Genomic DNA, 17,601 nt, shown 5'->3' with positions numbered 1-17,601 from the left:
CGAGAGTTGATGAATGAATAACTTAATATGATGAATGGAATCTTTAAAATATTGAGTTAAATAATGAATTAATTTTTTTTAAATTGATAAAACTGACCGCGACAAACATCCACAAATTGTAGATGACTTGAAATGCGTTGTAGATGATCATGGGTAGTTTGAGACTCATGGGTTCTCGGTCCTTCATCATTTCGGGTCCAATTTTCAATGTGAAAACTAGGTAGCCGATTATGATTGAGGCCACAATCAGTGGGTTCAGGAGAGGCCATTGGTCCACTACTTCGTCTGAATATACACAGAAATTAGACATGAAATTATATATTGAATTTGGTGAAAAAATGAAAGACGTTAGTCACTTTTTTTGTTACTAAATAGAACGACGACTAGCGGTAAAACTTCTTCAAGAAATGAATTTGAAGGTTGACAACCATGAAGATGGCGGACCTGCCGAAAGATCTCGTTGTCACAGTAAGTGAATAAATTCTTGTATTGAAGAAATTTGACTGCTACCGTAGTCGTTCTATTCAATAACATAAGGAAGTTAATAGTAAAGCTGCGTTTACACCAAAGTTACCAACAAAATGTTTATTTTTCCGTCCTTATAGATTCTATTAGATTGAACATAGCTTATCATACACATGATGTGCCTATGTGTTTGTCAAGCTCCGTTCAATCTAATAGAATCTATGAAAATGAATGACAATATTATTAAAATAGATAATAATTAAAATACCCTATACCAATCCAATATAATATTTATTTATTTATTAGAACAGTCACAAACACGATATTTGGAAAGAGAAACAGGCAATTGCCCAAAATTCTTCAATTCCTTGATTTTGGCACATAAATAGTCCAAAGTGAGGTTAAGTTTAAAATTTCTGTTTTCACCAAAGATTAACACTCAGAGTATACGTATTCGAGATATGACTGATGAATTTTGAATTTCGAAGGGTTGATAAGAGCCGGAAATAACACTAAACAATCCGAAAGTTTCAATAATATTGAAATAAACTTGAAAATTTTGAGCAGAAAAATTAAAACTACTATCACTGCAACTATCAACTGTAGATACAAATTGTAGATATTGTAGATACAAATAAAATATATACACATTTATCACAACGATTATCGTTTTCTAAAACATATAGAACTCACAAAGGAGTTAAAGATATAGATTAAATAAATAATGTATAATGTAGGACTATTACAATAAAATCACAAATTCTTAAATTAGATACTAATCAGCAAAAATTCATAAAAATAATTTTCAACAATTTTCAAAGAAATATTACTTTAGCAACAAAGAATTCAAGCATTGTACAGTGAAAGTTCATTAATTGATTCTTTGGAAGACTTGAAGGTAGAGCAAACATTCATGGAAATTATTATTCTAATATTTGTAAACTTCAATGAAATCCGACTGAGTAATAATACTCTGTGCATTAAAACATTTAAACATTGTACGTACAATAAGATTTTGTTATTCAAATAGCTTGAACAGCTTTTCAAACTCAATAAAACAGCAGGTCATATGCTGAATGAACTCATTGCAGATGTATGCTACAACAAAAAATAATAATTAAACAGAAAGAGACTGAATAGAACGAAGGAGAGAGAGGTAGAGAATTTAAAAATAAAAAATCTATGTAAAATAGAACAATGTTTGAAGCCACGGCAAGTTCATGGTTGCATGCTGATGAATAAATCCAAAATTGCAATACCGCAGATGGAAATAAATTAGAAATTGCACTTGTTCAAATGCTAATTGATGAATAATTATTATTGAACGAAAATCCCAATTAAATGCTGTAAATCCCCACGAAGACTTCTGCAACTGCAAATATTTACAACAGGGTTAACAGCTATAGTGAGGTCCACGTTATAATGGCAATGAAGAAAGATAGTAGAACAACGTTGCCTTGTCAATGTCTTCTATAGACGGTAGCTGATACAAGTTTATTGATGTAATATTAACTGTTCATTCTCGTTTAAAATAATCAATTATATTTTATTAAGCAAGAAATTATATTTTCAATAATTACATAATTAATCTTTATAATCATAAAATAATCATATGCTGATAGTGAATGTTTTTGTAATTTTTATGGCTTCAAATTTATCAAGTTCTTTAATATTTTTCAATTTATTAATGCATTTTCAAGTGTAATAATAATTTATTGTTTCATCTTTCTGATCAACCGAGATACAAAATTTTTAGTATAATGTATATTTGGACTGTAAATTTTTGTGATCTTTATAAAAGTGTTTTCATAACCTCATTTGGACTATTTTTATCAAAATTAGGGAGAGGAACAGTTTTGGGTTTATCCTGTTGATTCTCTCCCAATCATTAATTTGATGTGATTAAGGAATGTAATAAATGTAATAATAATTAAGATGGAATATTTTTTAATTGTCAATTCTACATGATTGTTAAAAGACGATCTGGCAACAGAGAAAAGTGAGAAAGAGATAGCGCTATCGGCTTTTGTTGAATGATAGACAATGATAGCAATACCATCGCTAATGAAACACTGTCATTACTTGGACCTCACTATAGATGGAAATTCAGAATTAATTGATTTTAATAGGTATTTTCGTTTAATAATAATTATAATACATTGTAGCCTAATTATAGTGAGTTGAAAAGAGACAAACAATCATGATGTTAAACAGAGAAACAAGACCTTGAAATTTAGACTAGGATATAGTGAAAGCGGAGATGTGTATATACGAATTATTATAGGAGAATTTTCTCACAATCATTGAACACTACATTTTGATGACAGTGGTTTGTCTGTCAATTATTTATAGAGTTTGTAGGCCTACATTGGGTGACGATTAAATCGGATTTTTATTGTTTTCAATCTATTTTTAATCTTTTATGACTAGGTATTATGAACACATAACACTCAAACAATTTGAAACTGCATACTTGTTATAATAAATAAATAGGTGATTTACAGGCGAGTTGAATCAATGTATCCAAATTGAAATATTTATTTTCTACATACTTCTTTTTCTTTGGCTGTGCCTTATCCCATTTAAGTAGGGTGGGCATTCCTTCCTCTTAGTCTGCCTCTCCACAAAGCCCTATCCACTGCTTCCTCTCTCCACCAACCACTCTCCCGCTATTCTATCTCCCCACCTCATCCTAGGTCTACCTCGTCCTCTAACACCATCCAAAACCAAATCCTGCACTCTTCGTCCAACATAATCCTCCTCCCGTCGCTGTACATGCCCAAACCACCTCATCCTTGTCTCCTGCATTTTCTTTCCCAGTGGTCCACTTTTACAATGCCTCTGATCAATTCATTTCTTATTTTATCTCTTCTTGTCACCCCACACATCCATCTTAACATTCTCATCTCAGTCACTTCCATCTTTCGTTCCTGATTTATTTTCTACATACGGAAAGTACTAATTAAGAAGGAAATTATTTGTACTTAGAAATTAAAAATCAAAGTCTTGTTTCCAAATGTATTTTATTTCTCACAAATGTTTTATTATGAGAAATGAAATTAAGTTGAAAAAGGGGTACTTTATTTTTTTTGTAGTCCTTACGAAGAAAGTGAACTTATTTACAATATAAGTGAATATATAATACAGCTCTACTCATTACTATATTCAGTGAAAGAATATTTGGAGCAAGAAGCAAATATAAAATATTGAAGAATCTCTTGCCAATATTGACGATTCACTATAACAAACTCAAAAATAATCAGGCTATCAAAAAGTACTCTAAAATGTGTATTTAAATGCACAGGAGAATGTATTCCATGAGAGCTATTAGAGACAGCATCAGTCAACTTCCACAATCTTATACAAAATTCAAATAATATACTTAACTCAAATAATAGGTAACTGTACGGTAACACAAATAATGCAATTTGAAGCAAAAATCTACTAAACTCATTTACAGTAGCCCTATACTGTAGTGTTCACTTTTCATGATTTATTTTATGAAAAATCAATAATCTTATTATAATCTTATTATAAATATTAATAAAAATATCTATATTTTTCATAATCTTATTGATTATTGAAATTCATTCTTAATGAACCACTGGCCAGTAATTAACTACTTATTGAAGCCAAATTATCTAGAAATGCTTCCTACTGAGACATGAAATCCACAAAAATCAATTGATAGAACATTGGTTTAGGTTTCCACTTTTTTTCAATTCAATTCAATTCATTTTATTCAAAAACTTCATACATTACATAGTATGTAAAAACAAAGTAAAGACGATACATTAGTTTGTAACATTAATATGAAAAACGAGTAAAAAATAAATTAATAGGCTAACTCTATGCTTGGACGACAAGTCCGTGTGCATGGAGGAGTCTTCTGACAATCGATAACAAAAATTATAACTATACTTTAATAACACTGGATACAATAAAAAATCTAGTAACTAATAAGTTAATAGTAGAATAAGAAATTGAAAATTATAAGCAAAAAATAATAGGGTTCAACTAAGTGACGAACTAAAAAAAAAAAAAAATTAATTTGCGGAATTTAAGGTATCATACAATCAAAATATAAATAAAAAGTACAGTATCTGAAAGTATTTTGAAATGACTAGAGTCAAGGCAGGTCAGATAGAGCAAAGACAGTCAATGAAATGAAAAACTCTTAAAAATAATAGGGTTCAACTAAGTGACGAACTAAAAAAAAAATATTAAATTAATTTGCGGCATTTAAGGTATCATATAATCAAAATATAAATAAAAAGTACAGTATCTGAAAGTATTTTGAAATGACTAGAGTCAAGGCAGGTCAGATAGAGAGCAAAGACAGTCAATGAAATGAAAAACTCTTAAAAATGATGAAATTTCTATTAATGAAATAAATTCTATAAAAATCTGTCGACTTATTAACTTCTACAATATTTTAAACTTGTTAACTTTTTAAATCACCGCAAAATACCTCAACTGAAGCATGCGCACAAGCACAAAATGCACAAAAATCAACAGAGCAGAAGTTTACTTTCCCACTTTTAAAATCAGAGTCAAGGCAGGTCAGATAAGTCAGACATGATGCAACAATCTGGTTCTTATAGGACAAATCTCGCCGATCTTGGAAGAGCGTTGCCTCTCTGAGTGAATCTTGTGTGCATACCTCAAACTATCCATTAGATTCCTTAGTACGAATTGAGGCTGCGCTGTTCAGGCTTCAAATATAGGCTTTTTTGCGGCCTTTTCCTTCCTCTTTTCCTCCTTTTTTCTTGTCTTCTTCTTTTTCTTTTTCTTCTTCTTCTTCTTCTTCTTCTTCTTCTTCTTCTTCATCATCTTCTTCTTCTTCTTCTCCTTCCTCTCCATCTTCTCGTCCTTAGTCGTCTTCTATCTTTCTTCTTCTTCCTCTTCCTCTTCTTCTTCTTCTTCTTCTTCTTCTTCTTCTTCCTTCTTCTTCTTCTTCTTCTTCTTCTTCTTCTTCTTCTTCTCTTCTTCTTCTTCTTCTTCTTCTTCTTCTTCTCTTCTTCTTCTTCTTCTTCTTCTTCTTCTTCTTCTTCTTCTTCTTCTTCTTCTAGTTTCCCCCTTTTTCACCTCCTGTCACATTCTTCTTCCCTCCTCATCTTCTCGTTTTCTTCCACATAATCTCACTTCTCCTTCTTCTTCATCTTCATGTTCTTCTTCTCCTTCTTATTCCTCGACTACTTTCTCACCTACTCCTCTCTTCTTCTTCTTTTCCTTTTCCCCCCTCCTGTTTCCTTCTTATTTCCCTTCTTCTTCTTTTACTTTCTACTTTTCTATTTCTTTATCAGATATCATCTTCTACTTCTCCACCTTCATCATCAAAGCCCTTTTTCCACTCCCATTTCAAGTCTCTTTTTCCAAGTTTTCTGCTCCTGTTTTCTTTTCTCCTCCTCTTCTTTTTTCACTTTTCCACTTCTCCAACAAATGGCATCTTCTTTGTTATCCTCCTTTATAATCGATTCCCTTTTTCTTAATATTTTCAAGACTCATATAAAGGTTTTCTCCAGTTTTCTCCTCCTTCTTCTTATTCTTCTCCTTTTTGCTTCGTTCTTCTTGGTCCTCTCTTTACTTCTTTATCAGATCTTATCACCATCTTCATCTCCCTCATCATTTTGTTAGAGAGTTAGTGGGGAGGATATTTTTAATATTCATTCCGAAGAATGGACATTGATATGTCCAAAGCTCCGCCAATTTATGTAGATGCATAACAATATAATTATTATCTATAGTTATATTACAAATTGCTTTTTCATATCATATACAGTTCAATAATTATTTTCTTAGTCTATATTATGTAAATTCATCTATAATTTTGCTGTATTGTAAGCTATTGTATATAAGTGTATAAGCCAGTATATATTGTAATCTACATAAATAAAGTAATCAATCAATCATCGAATCTTTTCTTCTATGTATCCTTCGATTTCTCCTTCTCCTCCTCATGCTATTTACTCCCTTTCTTTCTCCCGTTCGCTTCTCCACTCGTCTTTTTCTCTTTCTTCTTCTCTTCTTCTTCTTCTTCTTCTTCTTCTTCTTCTTCTTCTTCTTCTTCTTCTTCTTCTTCTTCTTCTTCTTATACTCACCTTTTTTAATTTATTCTTTCATATTATCCTCCCTCCTCTTCTTCTTGAATGAAATAAGAATGGGGTGTTTGATAGACATTTTTGACTTTTCTTTCCCTGTTCACTTTCGTTTAACATTTATTTTGTTTTATATATTTTTAATAGGTAGTACATTCTTCTCATCTCAGTCCCAAATAATCCCCAAGTCTGTCTAAGAAAATTGAGTTTCAATTTGAGTTTAAACTTTAGAAATGCTATAGTGAGGTCCACGTCATTATAATGACAGTGTTTAATTAGCAATGGTATTGCTATCCTTGTCTATTATCCACAAAGCGTTAATCTCTTTCTCGCTTTGCTCTGTTGCCAGATCGTCCTTTAGCAATGTAGAATTAATAATTAATTAACAAAATATTTCATTTTAATTATGAAAGTTCATCATGAAATTATTGAAAAATATAATTTATTAACTCTGTTGTAGTTCATTTTTTGGTAGAGAGTTAGTGGGGAGGATATTTTTAATATTCTTTCCGAAGAATGGACATTGATATGTCCAAAGCTCCGCCAATTTATGTAGATGCATAACAATATGATTATTATCTATAGTTATTATATTACAAACTGCTTTTTCATATCTTATACAGTTCAATAATTATTTTCTTAGTCTATATTATGTAAATTCATCTATAGTTTTGCTGTATTGTAAGCTATTGTATATAAGTGTATAAGCCAGTATATATTGTAATCTACATAAATAAAGTACTCAATCAATCAATACACTGTGTTACTTGTAAATATTTGAAAAAAAAACACTTAATTTTCTTGGAGTAATGAGGTATATTGATATTTTTTCAAATATTCACAAGTTACACAGTGTCAGAACTACAACAGAGTTATTATATAGTGTTTCGTCATGGAAAGCAACATCAATTTATAATTTATTGCTTAATAAAATATTATTGATTATTTTAAACTAGAGTGAGCAACAGTTAATATTACATCAATAAACCTGTATCAGCTACCGTCTTTAGAAGGCATTGACAAGACGGGGAAACGGCAACGTTGTTCTCCTCTCTTCATTCACTGCCATTATAACGTGGACCTCACTATATCAGTTATCTCTTAACAACATACTTTCATTTCAAACATGTGCATGTACTATCCAATGCTTCAGTAGAGTTGAAAGAATTATGATAAACGAAAGAGAGTCTCTTCTCATAGTGAACCATTGAAAATAATACAATACAGTGCTTCATAAACTTTTATTATAGTAATATGCCGAATATAGTTCATACCTGCTAATTCATGAAAGCTTTGTTATCATAACAAAACATAACTTTTGTCACAGTCCATTGAAAGCTAACAATACAAATAAGACGACGCTTTATTTTCACAGAAGGTGTTTTGGAATTTAAAAAATCATTCTAGACTCTATAGAGCGAGAGAGACTTACCTGTTTTGATTTCTTCTTTCATATCCGCAAAATCTTTGGATATCCTCGCTATTAGGGCGTCCATATTGCTGGAACAGAATAGAAATTGATTGATTAAAAAGGATGAAAGAGAATCACCTCATTTAACCTCATGTTGGAATAAAACAAGCTTAGATATTATGTCCTTGTTTTAGAAGATGCTCTTAGCTCAACAAGAACATTACTTTCCACAGCCACAAACCAAACTCCTCATGAGCGTATGTTCTTATACCCACGTAGATCTGGAAACAATGGTGTTTCAGCTCCTTCTTGGCTTCTCAATTCCGACCCTGTCTATTTAAAAAAAATCAATCGAACATCTAAATATGAGCCACTTGTTGAAGAGGTCCAACTTCTAAATGGAAATGCCTCAGCATTGTATGCACATGTAAAGCTACCTGATGGAAGAGAAACCACAGTATCAACACGTCATCTTGCTCCAGTTGGAGAGTACAAAAACAGAGATCACGAAGAACAAACCGATTCTGAAAATGATGAAAATTCTCAATTACCAACTTCCGAACCTGAACTTGAATACTTCCATAATCATCAAGCAACCCAAAACCAAGAAAACGAAACTAGTACTACTGCCGAGAGCTTACAACCTATACAACAGACTACTGGACAAGAAAATCAAAATACATATCCAAGAAGAAGTTTTAGAAATAGAAGACCTCCTAATTATTTGAATGACTACATTCATTAACTCTTTGGGGGGAAGAATGTAGTATAACAACTTTATGTTTTGAATTTGTTATTACTGTTACTAAGTCTCCAAACAAACTCATTCCAATTCAAAACCTGTATAGTTCAAGTTATTAAAAACCTTTCTTAAGGTATTAAATACTTATGTCGTGTTTATTCTTATTCCTATTACAATCTCAGTTTATCTACAATATGAATACAATGCTGAAGAATATTACTTTCTTCAATAATTTGGAATATTATTGTCTTTAATAATTGAAGATAATAATAATTATTATTGAATTATTCACCAGTAAAGTTGCTGAATAAAATGAGTAAAGTTTCAGTGAATTAATAGAATTAGCCTACCGGTATCACGTGATTGAATATTTCCTTAATAAGTTGATAGAGTCATAAAATAAAACGATTAACAATTCCAATTGAGAAGTAATTCAATCTAATATTCAAGTGAATTTTGCTGAAAATCAATGATCGCATGCCATATAACTGATTTTATTACAGTAAACAACAGTTGATATTGTTCATTAAACGCTTATAGGTCATGTCAGAGGCCCTGAAATTGATCAGTTGCGACCTGAACCAGCCAGGTCACTCGTTATTATTATTATTATTATTATTATTATTATATTATTATTAAACGCTTAGAAATCCTTTAAAATGAACCAGGAACTGTTTCCACTGTTCCTAATTGAGGGACTCTATTGAATGTCACATTTATAGATTGGCCAATTTATTCATCAATATAGAACATTGGGAATCGATTTTGTTTTAAGTAGACTCAAGAAGTTTCCAAGTTAAAAACTGAGTTGCTTTACTTCCAGGTTTAAAAATTTTGCCAATTAGTTTGTTTTTCATCTTGAAGCTAATGTATTTAAATTTTTAATTGATTATAGTTAAAACTATTCAATTAAAGAAGTAAATTTCATTAAATTGATCACCACGCTGTTTCCTCATTATTATTTAACGGAAGCTTTATTCAACACTACCTAATAGTCTTAATTAAAGGATTCAAGTTCAAGGTATAGATTTTTTTAGTACCTAACATTTCAAATTAAAATACCGAATAAGATACAGTACCCATGTCTCATTGTGGTAGTTTATTGAAATAGTCTAGGCCTATGATAGATTTCATTATGATGAAGCCTATGATTGATGAGAAACTCTAAAAATACCTCTAAATAAAGTAGTTTTGTCAAATAAATCACTTAGAGAAACTCCAAATAAGTGATATATTTTATAAAATTTTTACGGCCCTCGGTACTCCATCGGCAATTGAGAATGAAGATACATACAGTGTCAACGTGTAGATTTTTCAACAAAGATGAAAAATATTATAAAAAATAGATTTTTTGTACAGCTCAAATTGAATACCTACTAAAAAACCATGCACTCAATCAATCAATCAATCAATTTATTTAGCCTGGCGATACAGTAGTACATAAGGCTACGTCACAAAATATTTTATAAAATTACGATACATAATAAAATCATAATTAGGTCAAAATACATAATAAAAAATCCTTAAAATGAGTAAAGACAACAATATCAATTAATAGTATTCAATAGTTCACCCATAATAGGGCTACGTTATAATTAACTATTTCATGTAATAGTTGACATTAATAATTTATTCTACCTACCACTGTCCTGAATTCCTCTAAAGAGTAGAATGGATTTTCTATGAGCCATTTTCTTAAATGTCTGAGGAATACAGGCAGGGGAAGGGTACGGAAGGAGGCTGGTAAAAGGTTGAAAAATTTTATCCCCACTATTGGAAAACTCGAAAGAGATTTGCTGAGTCTGCACCTAGGTACATGCAGATCTCCACTGGCCCTAGTCGGATAATTGTGAATATCACTGGCAACCGTCAGTACATTTTCCCTCAATTCTATCTATTTCAAGCACTGATACAAAAATTCATTGAAAACTGTTAATATTGAATTTTCCTTGAATAGAGGTTTACAATGATCTAGGTAACCTGCATTGCTTACTCATTTGTAAAGGCTATTTGATAAAGCCTATAATATTATGAAAATCAAAATAAATAAATCTTCATTCACATATAAAAATTTACATCTGCAGGAATAAATAATAATTAAAGTGTAATTAAATTCTACAACAGCGACAGTGACTTAGTCGAATTTTGAATACTTGCTTCTTCAGTACCTATTTAAACTTACTAAAATAGTAGCTTGTGTAATAGAGAAATAATAGCATTATACTATCTCTTTTCTATGACACAAAAGCTACTATAATTTTTTATTGCATAACACTATCTTTTCTCTATTCTTATACCTCCAGAAACCAAAATACAATTTTGTAGTGACTACTCAGTCGAATTTTGAATACTTACTTCTTCAGTAGGTATTTAAACTTTGTAAAATAGTAGCTTGTGTAATAGAGAAATGATAGCATTATACTATCTCTTTTCTATGACACAAAAGCTACTATAATCTTTTATTGCATAACGCTATCTTTTCTCTATTCTTGTACCTCAAGAAACCAAAATACAATTAGCATATTTGGATAAAATTGATCATTTCCAAGGCCACAATTGTAACAAGATCTGTGAAACTTTCTGGTCAAGGACTCAGTTTCTGGTTTTCAGACACACGTCACAGTGTATCCAGGCAGTGTGAGATTCACTACATACTGTCAGAATCTCCCATAAGCATCTCCAATGCTTCCCATTTAAACAATGCTGACAGTGAGTAGTGGATCGTGCGGATTTTTTTGGCGCCTTATGACGTCACAAACCAGGCAGGGTCTAGGTATCTTGATGGAAAAAAAATCCTCCAACTATTTGAATACTTGTATAATGTGGAGAACTGGTTGCCGCTTTTTATTATATCGATAGAAAAGACGTCAGAGTTTGTGTGGAAATTGATCTGCAATACAGGATCTGGTTGGGGAAAATCTCACGATTGGAAAACTGATTTCAATTCATTTTTCGAACCATCAAACACCTACTGTACTTCAAGTAATAGAAATAGAAATTTCTTTACTTTCTTTTCTTACAGTATCTGGTTGAGAAAAATCTCCCGATTGAAAAACTGATTTCAATTCATTTTGAACCATCAAACACCTACTGTACTTCAAGAAATAGAAATAGAAATTTCTTTACTTTCTTTTCTTACAGTATCTGGTTGAGAAAAATCTCCCGATTGAAAAACTGATTTCAATTCATTTTTTGAACCATCAAACACCTACTGTACTTCAAGTAATAGAAATAGAAATTTCTTTACTTTCTTTTCTTACAGTATCTGGTTGAGAAAAATCTCCCGATTGAAAAACTGATTTCAATTCATTTTGAACCATCAAACACCTACTGTACTTCAAGTATAGAAATAGAAATTTCTTACTTTCTTTTCTTACAGTATCTGGTTGAGAAAAATCTCCCGATTGAAAAACTGATTTCAATTCATTTTTGAACCATCAAACACTACTGTACTTCAAGTAATAGAAATAGAAATTTCTTAACTTTCTTTTCTTACAGTATCTGGTCGAGAAAAATCTCCCGATTGAAAAACTGATTTCAATTCATTTTGAACCATCAAACACCTACTGTACTTCAAGAAATAGAAATAGAAATTTCTTTATTGACATAAGACATTCAACAAAATGTATGGTCAATCGTCATTATATATTATTCAAAATTTCTAGCATAAAAACAATACAATTCTACAATATAAAGTAATTATTTACAAAACCATTATCACAATTCATACATACAAAAATCAATTTTATAAAAATCAAAATGAGCCTTCTCAATTCGTTTTGAACCGTCAAGTCATATTAGAAGAATATCAATATAAAGAAAAGTAAAAATCTCAGTACCCTTTTTGAGAAATATTTTATCACAACATGTTTAGGATATTTATGCCATTTTCAAGTGATTTATGGTGCCCTATATAGAAAAGAGATAGAAGAATATCTATTGAAATGAATTATTATAAAATTTGTAGAATAAGAGATTATTCATGTATTTATTGATAATGAAATATGAATAAGTTCAAAATTGAAATTTACACTATGAACCGAAATATTGTAGGATTTCTCCATATCAAGGTGAAATAAAAGAGATGTGATTAGTCCCATATAATTTGTGTTCCACATAACTTCAGTAATCTTATTCAATCCTATTTATAATTAAAATTATTTATTTAAAGATTTCTAACCATATTTAATAATCTTCTTAACTTGGGAATTTTGTGCTCCACATAAATTATTTAGAACTGAAAACATCTCTCTCCTTTCACCTTAAATGGAAATTAGTTGAGAAAATTAAATTCATCTCAAGCCATCCAGTAGAATTAGATCATTCATTGCAATACCTAATTGAATTAAAATGAATCACTAAAACATTTTTATTATGTGGGTGCTGTGCTGTAATGAACTATTTCTAATAGTTTGAAGTAATAGAATAGATTATTCATTACAATAATTGAATTACCTAAATAATGATTGAATCATTAGAAAATTTTTATTATGTGGGTGCTGTGCTGTAATGAACTATTTCTAATAGTTTGAGGTAATAGAATAGATTATTCATTACAATAATTGAATTAAATAATGATTGAATCATTAAAAAATTTTTATTATGTGGGTGCTGTGCTGTAATGAGCTATTTCTAATATGGTGAGGTCATGACCATGAATTCTCCATTTTTGAGAAAACTTGGCTTGTATTCGATGTAGTTTGAAGTTATACTATTACATTGTTTAATGTTTTCTGCAATAGGGATTTTAATGTAACATTGTTTTATATTTTCTGCAATAAAGATTTTAATTTGATTTGATTTGATCATGATAGCCTACTTCTAAAAGTAGTGCACAATATTATGATAAACATAATCGTGAATAGACAATCTCAGATAGTCTAATTTCTGGCATAGACTCTTGAATATCAGACAAATAATTACAAATATTGAAAACTGAACTGAACTGAAATGATAACTTCTCAAAGAAAATCATAGAAAGTGACAAAGTGTAATTTGCGGCATTATAATATTATTTAGTTTCTAGTTGAGCTCAACTCTCCTCTCGACTATATAAATGCACCACCGCAGAATTCAAATTGTGCAAGAAACTATCAACAAAACTAAACAGGTTCTTCTAAACCGACCGGTAGGCTACTTCCATTGATGTGCTATTTCGTCACTCTATGACTCTCAATAATATTCTGGCTTATTGCACTATCTATTGCTCTATCTCTTCCTCTTCTTCTTCTTCTTCTTCTTCTTCTTCTTCTTCTCCTCTTCTTCTTCTTCTTCTTCTTCTTCTCTTCTTCTTCTTCTTCTTCTTCTCTTCTTCTTCTCTTCTCCGTTCTTCTTCTTCTCTTCTTCTTCTTCTTCTTCTCTTCTTCTTCTTCTTCTTCTTCTTCTTCTTCTTCTTCTTCTTCTTCTTCTTCTTCTTCTTCTTCTTCTCTTCTTCTTCTTTTCTTCTTCTCTTCTTCTTCTCCGTTCTTCTTCTTCTTCTTTTCTTCTTCTTCTTCTTCTTCTCCGTTCTTCTTCTTCTTCTCTTCTTCTTCTTCTTCTTCTCTCCGTTCTCTTCTTCTTCTTCTTCTCTTCTTCTTCTTCTTTTCTTCTTCTTCTTCTTCTTCTTCTTCTTCTTCTTCTCTTCTTCTTCTTCTCTTCTTCTTCTCTTCCTTCTACCTCTTCTTCTCCTTTTCTCCTTATTTTCTTTCTTCTCCTTCTCTTTCTTTTTCTTTTCCTTCTGCCTCATCTTCTTCTTTGCCTCTCTGTCCTGTGTGCTATTCTCTTCAGAAAATCAACCAATAGAATTGAAATTAAAAAAAAAAAACTTAAACTTATTCTCCTTTGTCTATTCTTTCTTCTTCTTCTTCTCCTTCTTCTTCTTCTTTTTCTTCTTCATCATCTTCTCTCTCTCTCTCTCTGTAGCACTCGTCAGCATACACACGTTAAACGGTTTCGAACCATCATCATCATCATCATCAATAAGGAGTGAAAGTCATTGAACGCCAAAATAATGATGTGGTCGCTGCTGTATAAAGTGATAAAAGATTCACTTCAGACAGTCAGCATTATATACATTAATGCTTCCCATTCAGCCAACGCTCTCAGTTAGCAGTGAATCTTCCACTATAGAGTTGTTCAGTTCTGTGTGTGACTTATTGCCAGTGAAGACTGCAACAAAAGTAGGTAGCCTAAGTCTAGCGTCTTCAAATGTGAATGCATAGAGATTTGGAAAGAATTCAAATCAATTGAGAAAGGGTCTATAACATTGCAGCCTGAAAATATCTTCGATATAAATGTCCAAGAACTTATAAAGAACTAGACGTCAGGCTCGCTTCGCTCGCCGTATTCGTCTAGCCAGGGGGCTCCGCCCCCTGGACCCCCGACTGGGTCGCCCAAGAATGAGATGATCAGGCTCGCTTCGCTCGCCTGCATTTTTCATTTGAGCATTTTTATCATATATGTTAGGACGATCCAGTCGGGGGTCCAGACTAAACGTCTGGCTTAACGGATATGGCGAGCGAAGCGAGCCTGACGGCTAGTAATATAATATTCCCAGGAATAGCTCTGATTGAAGTAGCAGTGCCCAATAAATTTTCCCGCGATAAATGCATTTCAATCTTCAACTTGGTGCCAACCTAACAAAGTCAACTCAACTTAATGCCAACATGACAAAATTATTTATTCAGTTACCAGTTAACAACTGTTTCGAAGAGGTACTCTCTCTAGATTATAGTTCTATATCAACATATGGTATGGAAATTTTTCAATTATAATTAAGAGAATAAGAAGAAGAATATAGATGCTAAAAGACGAACTTTAAACCCTTAAAAATCACCCTTAGAGTAAAAATATTGCCAAAAGATTTCTTAGTGCGCCTCTAAAGGGCCAACTGAACATACCTACCAAATTTGAACGTTTTTGGTCCGGTAGATTTTTAGTTCTGCGAGTGACTGAGTGAGTCAGTCAGTCAGTCAGTTAGTCAGTCAGTCAGTCAGTCAGTCAGTCAGTCAGTGAGTGCCATTTCGCTTTCATTTTTATAGATCAGAGACCGCTCTCTGGATGGCCGGGCCCTCAAAAGAGGTGTATCTTTCATATAAATAGTTCTCAGATATCAAGAGAAGTGTAGAGAAAAATGCAACTGAATAAGGTTTTTATTGTAAGCATATTCTACAAATTATCATGTAGGCCTTTATGTGAAGAAAATAAATCAGTGACAAGAATAGGTAATACAAATTGAAAGGTATTCACAATAAATAATTTTTGAATAAAAATCATTCATGACAAGAAATGAAGTAGGTACCTACTTTAGATTTATTCAACAGAGACAAAATCACATAATTCATAAAATGATTGGAAATGTGAAAACAGTTTAGCCCTTACTATTCCATTTCCAAATTTTGATTGGAAATTAGTCCAAAAGAAGTCGTGATTAATTGATAAGATTAAAGTGTATTTTTTTAGGATAAATAATTTTCAAATATTATTGAAATAATGGAAAATGTTCAAGAAATGTGACGGTACGGACGTACTGTGGAAAAATAGGCTACACATTGGTCTTGATTTAAACTGTAAAACTTTTAAAAAATATTTCTCTAAATACAGTAGTAAATATTTTTTCTCAATATGCTACTTGTTTTGTAATAATTATAACACTTTTTAAAACTGTATCTTCTAATATTTTCATTTGAAAATTCTTTTGTAGGTACTGACGAATTGTATGTTGTTTTGTGAAGGAGACAGAATGGGATTACCTCCTGTATACATGAATAAATGAAATAAATATATCATACATTATAATTCCTTATAAAATTGATTAAAAATATCCACTAATTCATAAAACTCATCAACTTCTCAATGGAGGTTCCCATAGTCTATACACGTGGATACAAATTAGAAGCGTATCCGGTCTATTTAATTATATAGTGAATTGGTTCTGAATGAATGAAGGCTACATACTCTCGTAACATGTATGCTGAGATCCATGTCAAACTGTCAGCATTCCTTATATGATAGCATTAGAGCTACCCATTAAACTAATACTGACAGCTTAAAGCGAATCACACAACTGAGGCAAGGTTGTCTCTATTACATCACATTTTGATGGCAAGGAAACTTGATTTAATTGTCAGTTATTTGCAACCATTCCATTGTTGAAGATCATTTATATTAACATCAGATGTGTTAATGGCATTCAGATAATATAGAATATAACCATACATATCATAGAACACAGTTCAAATTAGAAATAATATAGGCCTACACTTTAAATTAATCAGAAATTGATTACATTTGTAATGAGTCTTGATATATAGGTAGCCAATATCATAGAATACATATATCATAGAATACAGTTGAAATTGGAAATAATAAACACTTTAAAATCAGAAATTGATTAAATTGTAATGGGTTTTGATAAATCTTCTCCTAAAAACCAACAGACAATATTTTTAACAGTAAGTCTCTATTTTTTCAAGCTTTTATGATCTAGGTAGTATAGGTAGTCTAACTATTCTGTTAACTATGCTCTTGTTATTTACTTGTTCTTTTGCTGTTTGTATTATTGTATTTATATATTTTTATTCTTAAACTTATATTGTATTCATATTTATAAAATAGAATTATAGTACCCTTGAAATTAATGAAATAATAGGTTGAGAATTAATAAAATCAATATAAAAACCTTGTAGTACCCTTTTTTATTAAAAACTTTGAAATATTTTACCAATTTTTTAAAAAATATTACAAGGTACTAAAAGGTTTTTATATTGCTTTTATTAATTTGTACAAATGTAGCCTTTGTAAGTAGAGTGTTTTTAGATTAAGAATGTATTTATATTATTGCATGCATTTTTTCTCTTGATAATCTATTATTTGTAAAAGTAGTGTGTATCGTTTCAAAATTCAAA

At 31.0% G+C, this 17,601-nt stretch overlaps 1 protein-coding gene across 2 annotated transcripts in view; it reads right to left on the bottom strand.

The window, feature by feature from the left end:
• Positions 1-17,601, bottom strand: part of LOC111054984 (elongation of very long chain fatty acids protein 7) — a 47,039-nt gene that overhangs the window by 10,417 nt on the left and 19,021 nt on the right. For both annotated transcript variants that reach the window (XM_039439605.1, XM_039439604.1), the window contains exons 2-3: positions 7,996-8,063; positions 98-285 (exon numbers count right to left, since the gene is read on the bottom strand). In XM_039439605.1, coding sequence (XP_039295539.1) covers positions 98-285; positions 7,996-8,059 — 252 coding nt within the window. In that variant the 5' untranslated portion in view covers positions 8,060-8,063. The remainder of the gene's footprint in view (positions 1-97; positions 286-7,995; positions 8,064-17,601) is intronic.

This window comes from Nilaparvata lugens, chromosome 13 (assembly GCF_014356525.2).
Source record: "Nilaparvata lugens isolate BPH chromosome 13, ASM1435652v1, whole genome shotgun sequence".
Lineage (NCBI taxonomy): Eukaryota > Metazoa > Arthropoda > Insecta > Hemiptera > Delphacidae > Nilaparvata > Nilaparvata lugens.
The sequence above is the reverse complement of the archived record's forward strand: the minus strand, read 5'-3'. Positions and strand labels throughout refer to the sequence as shown.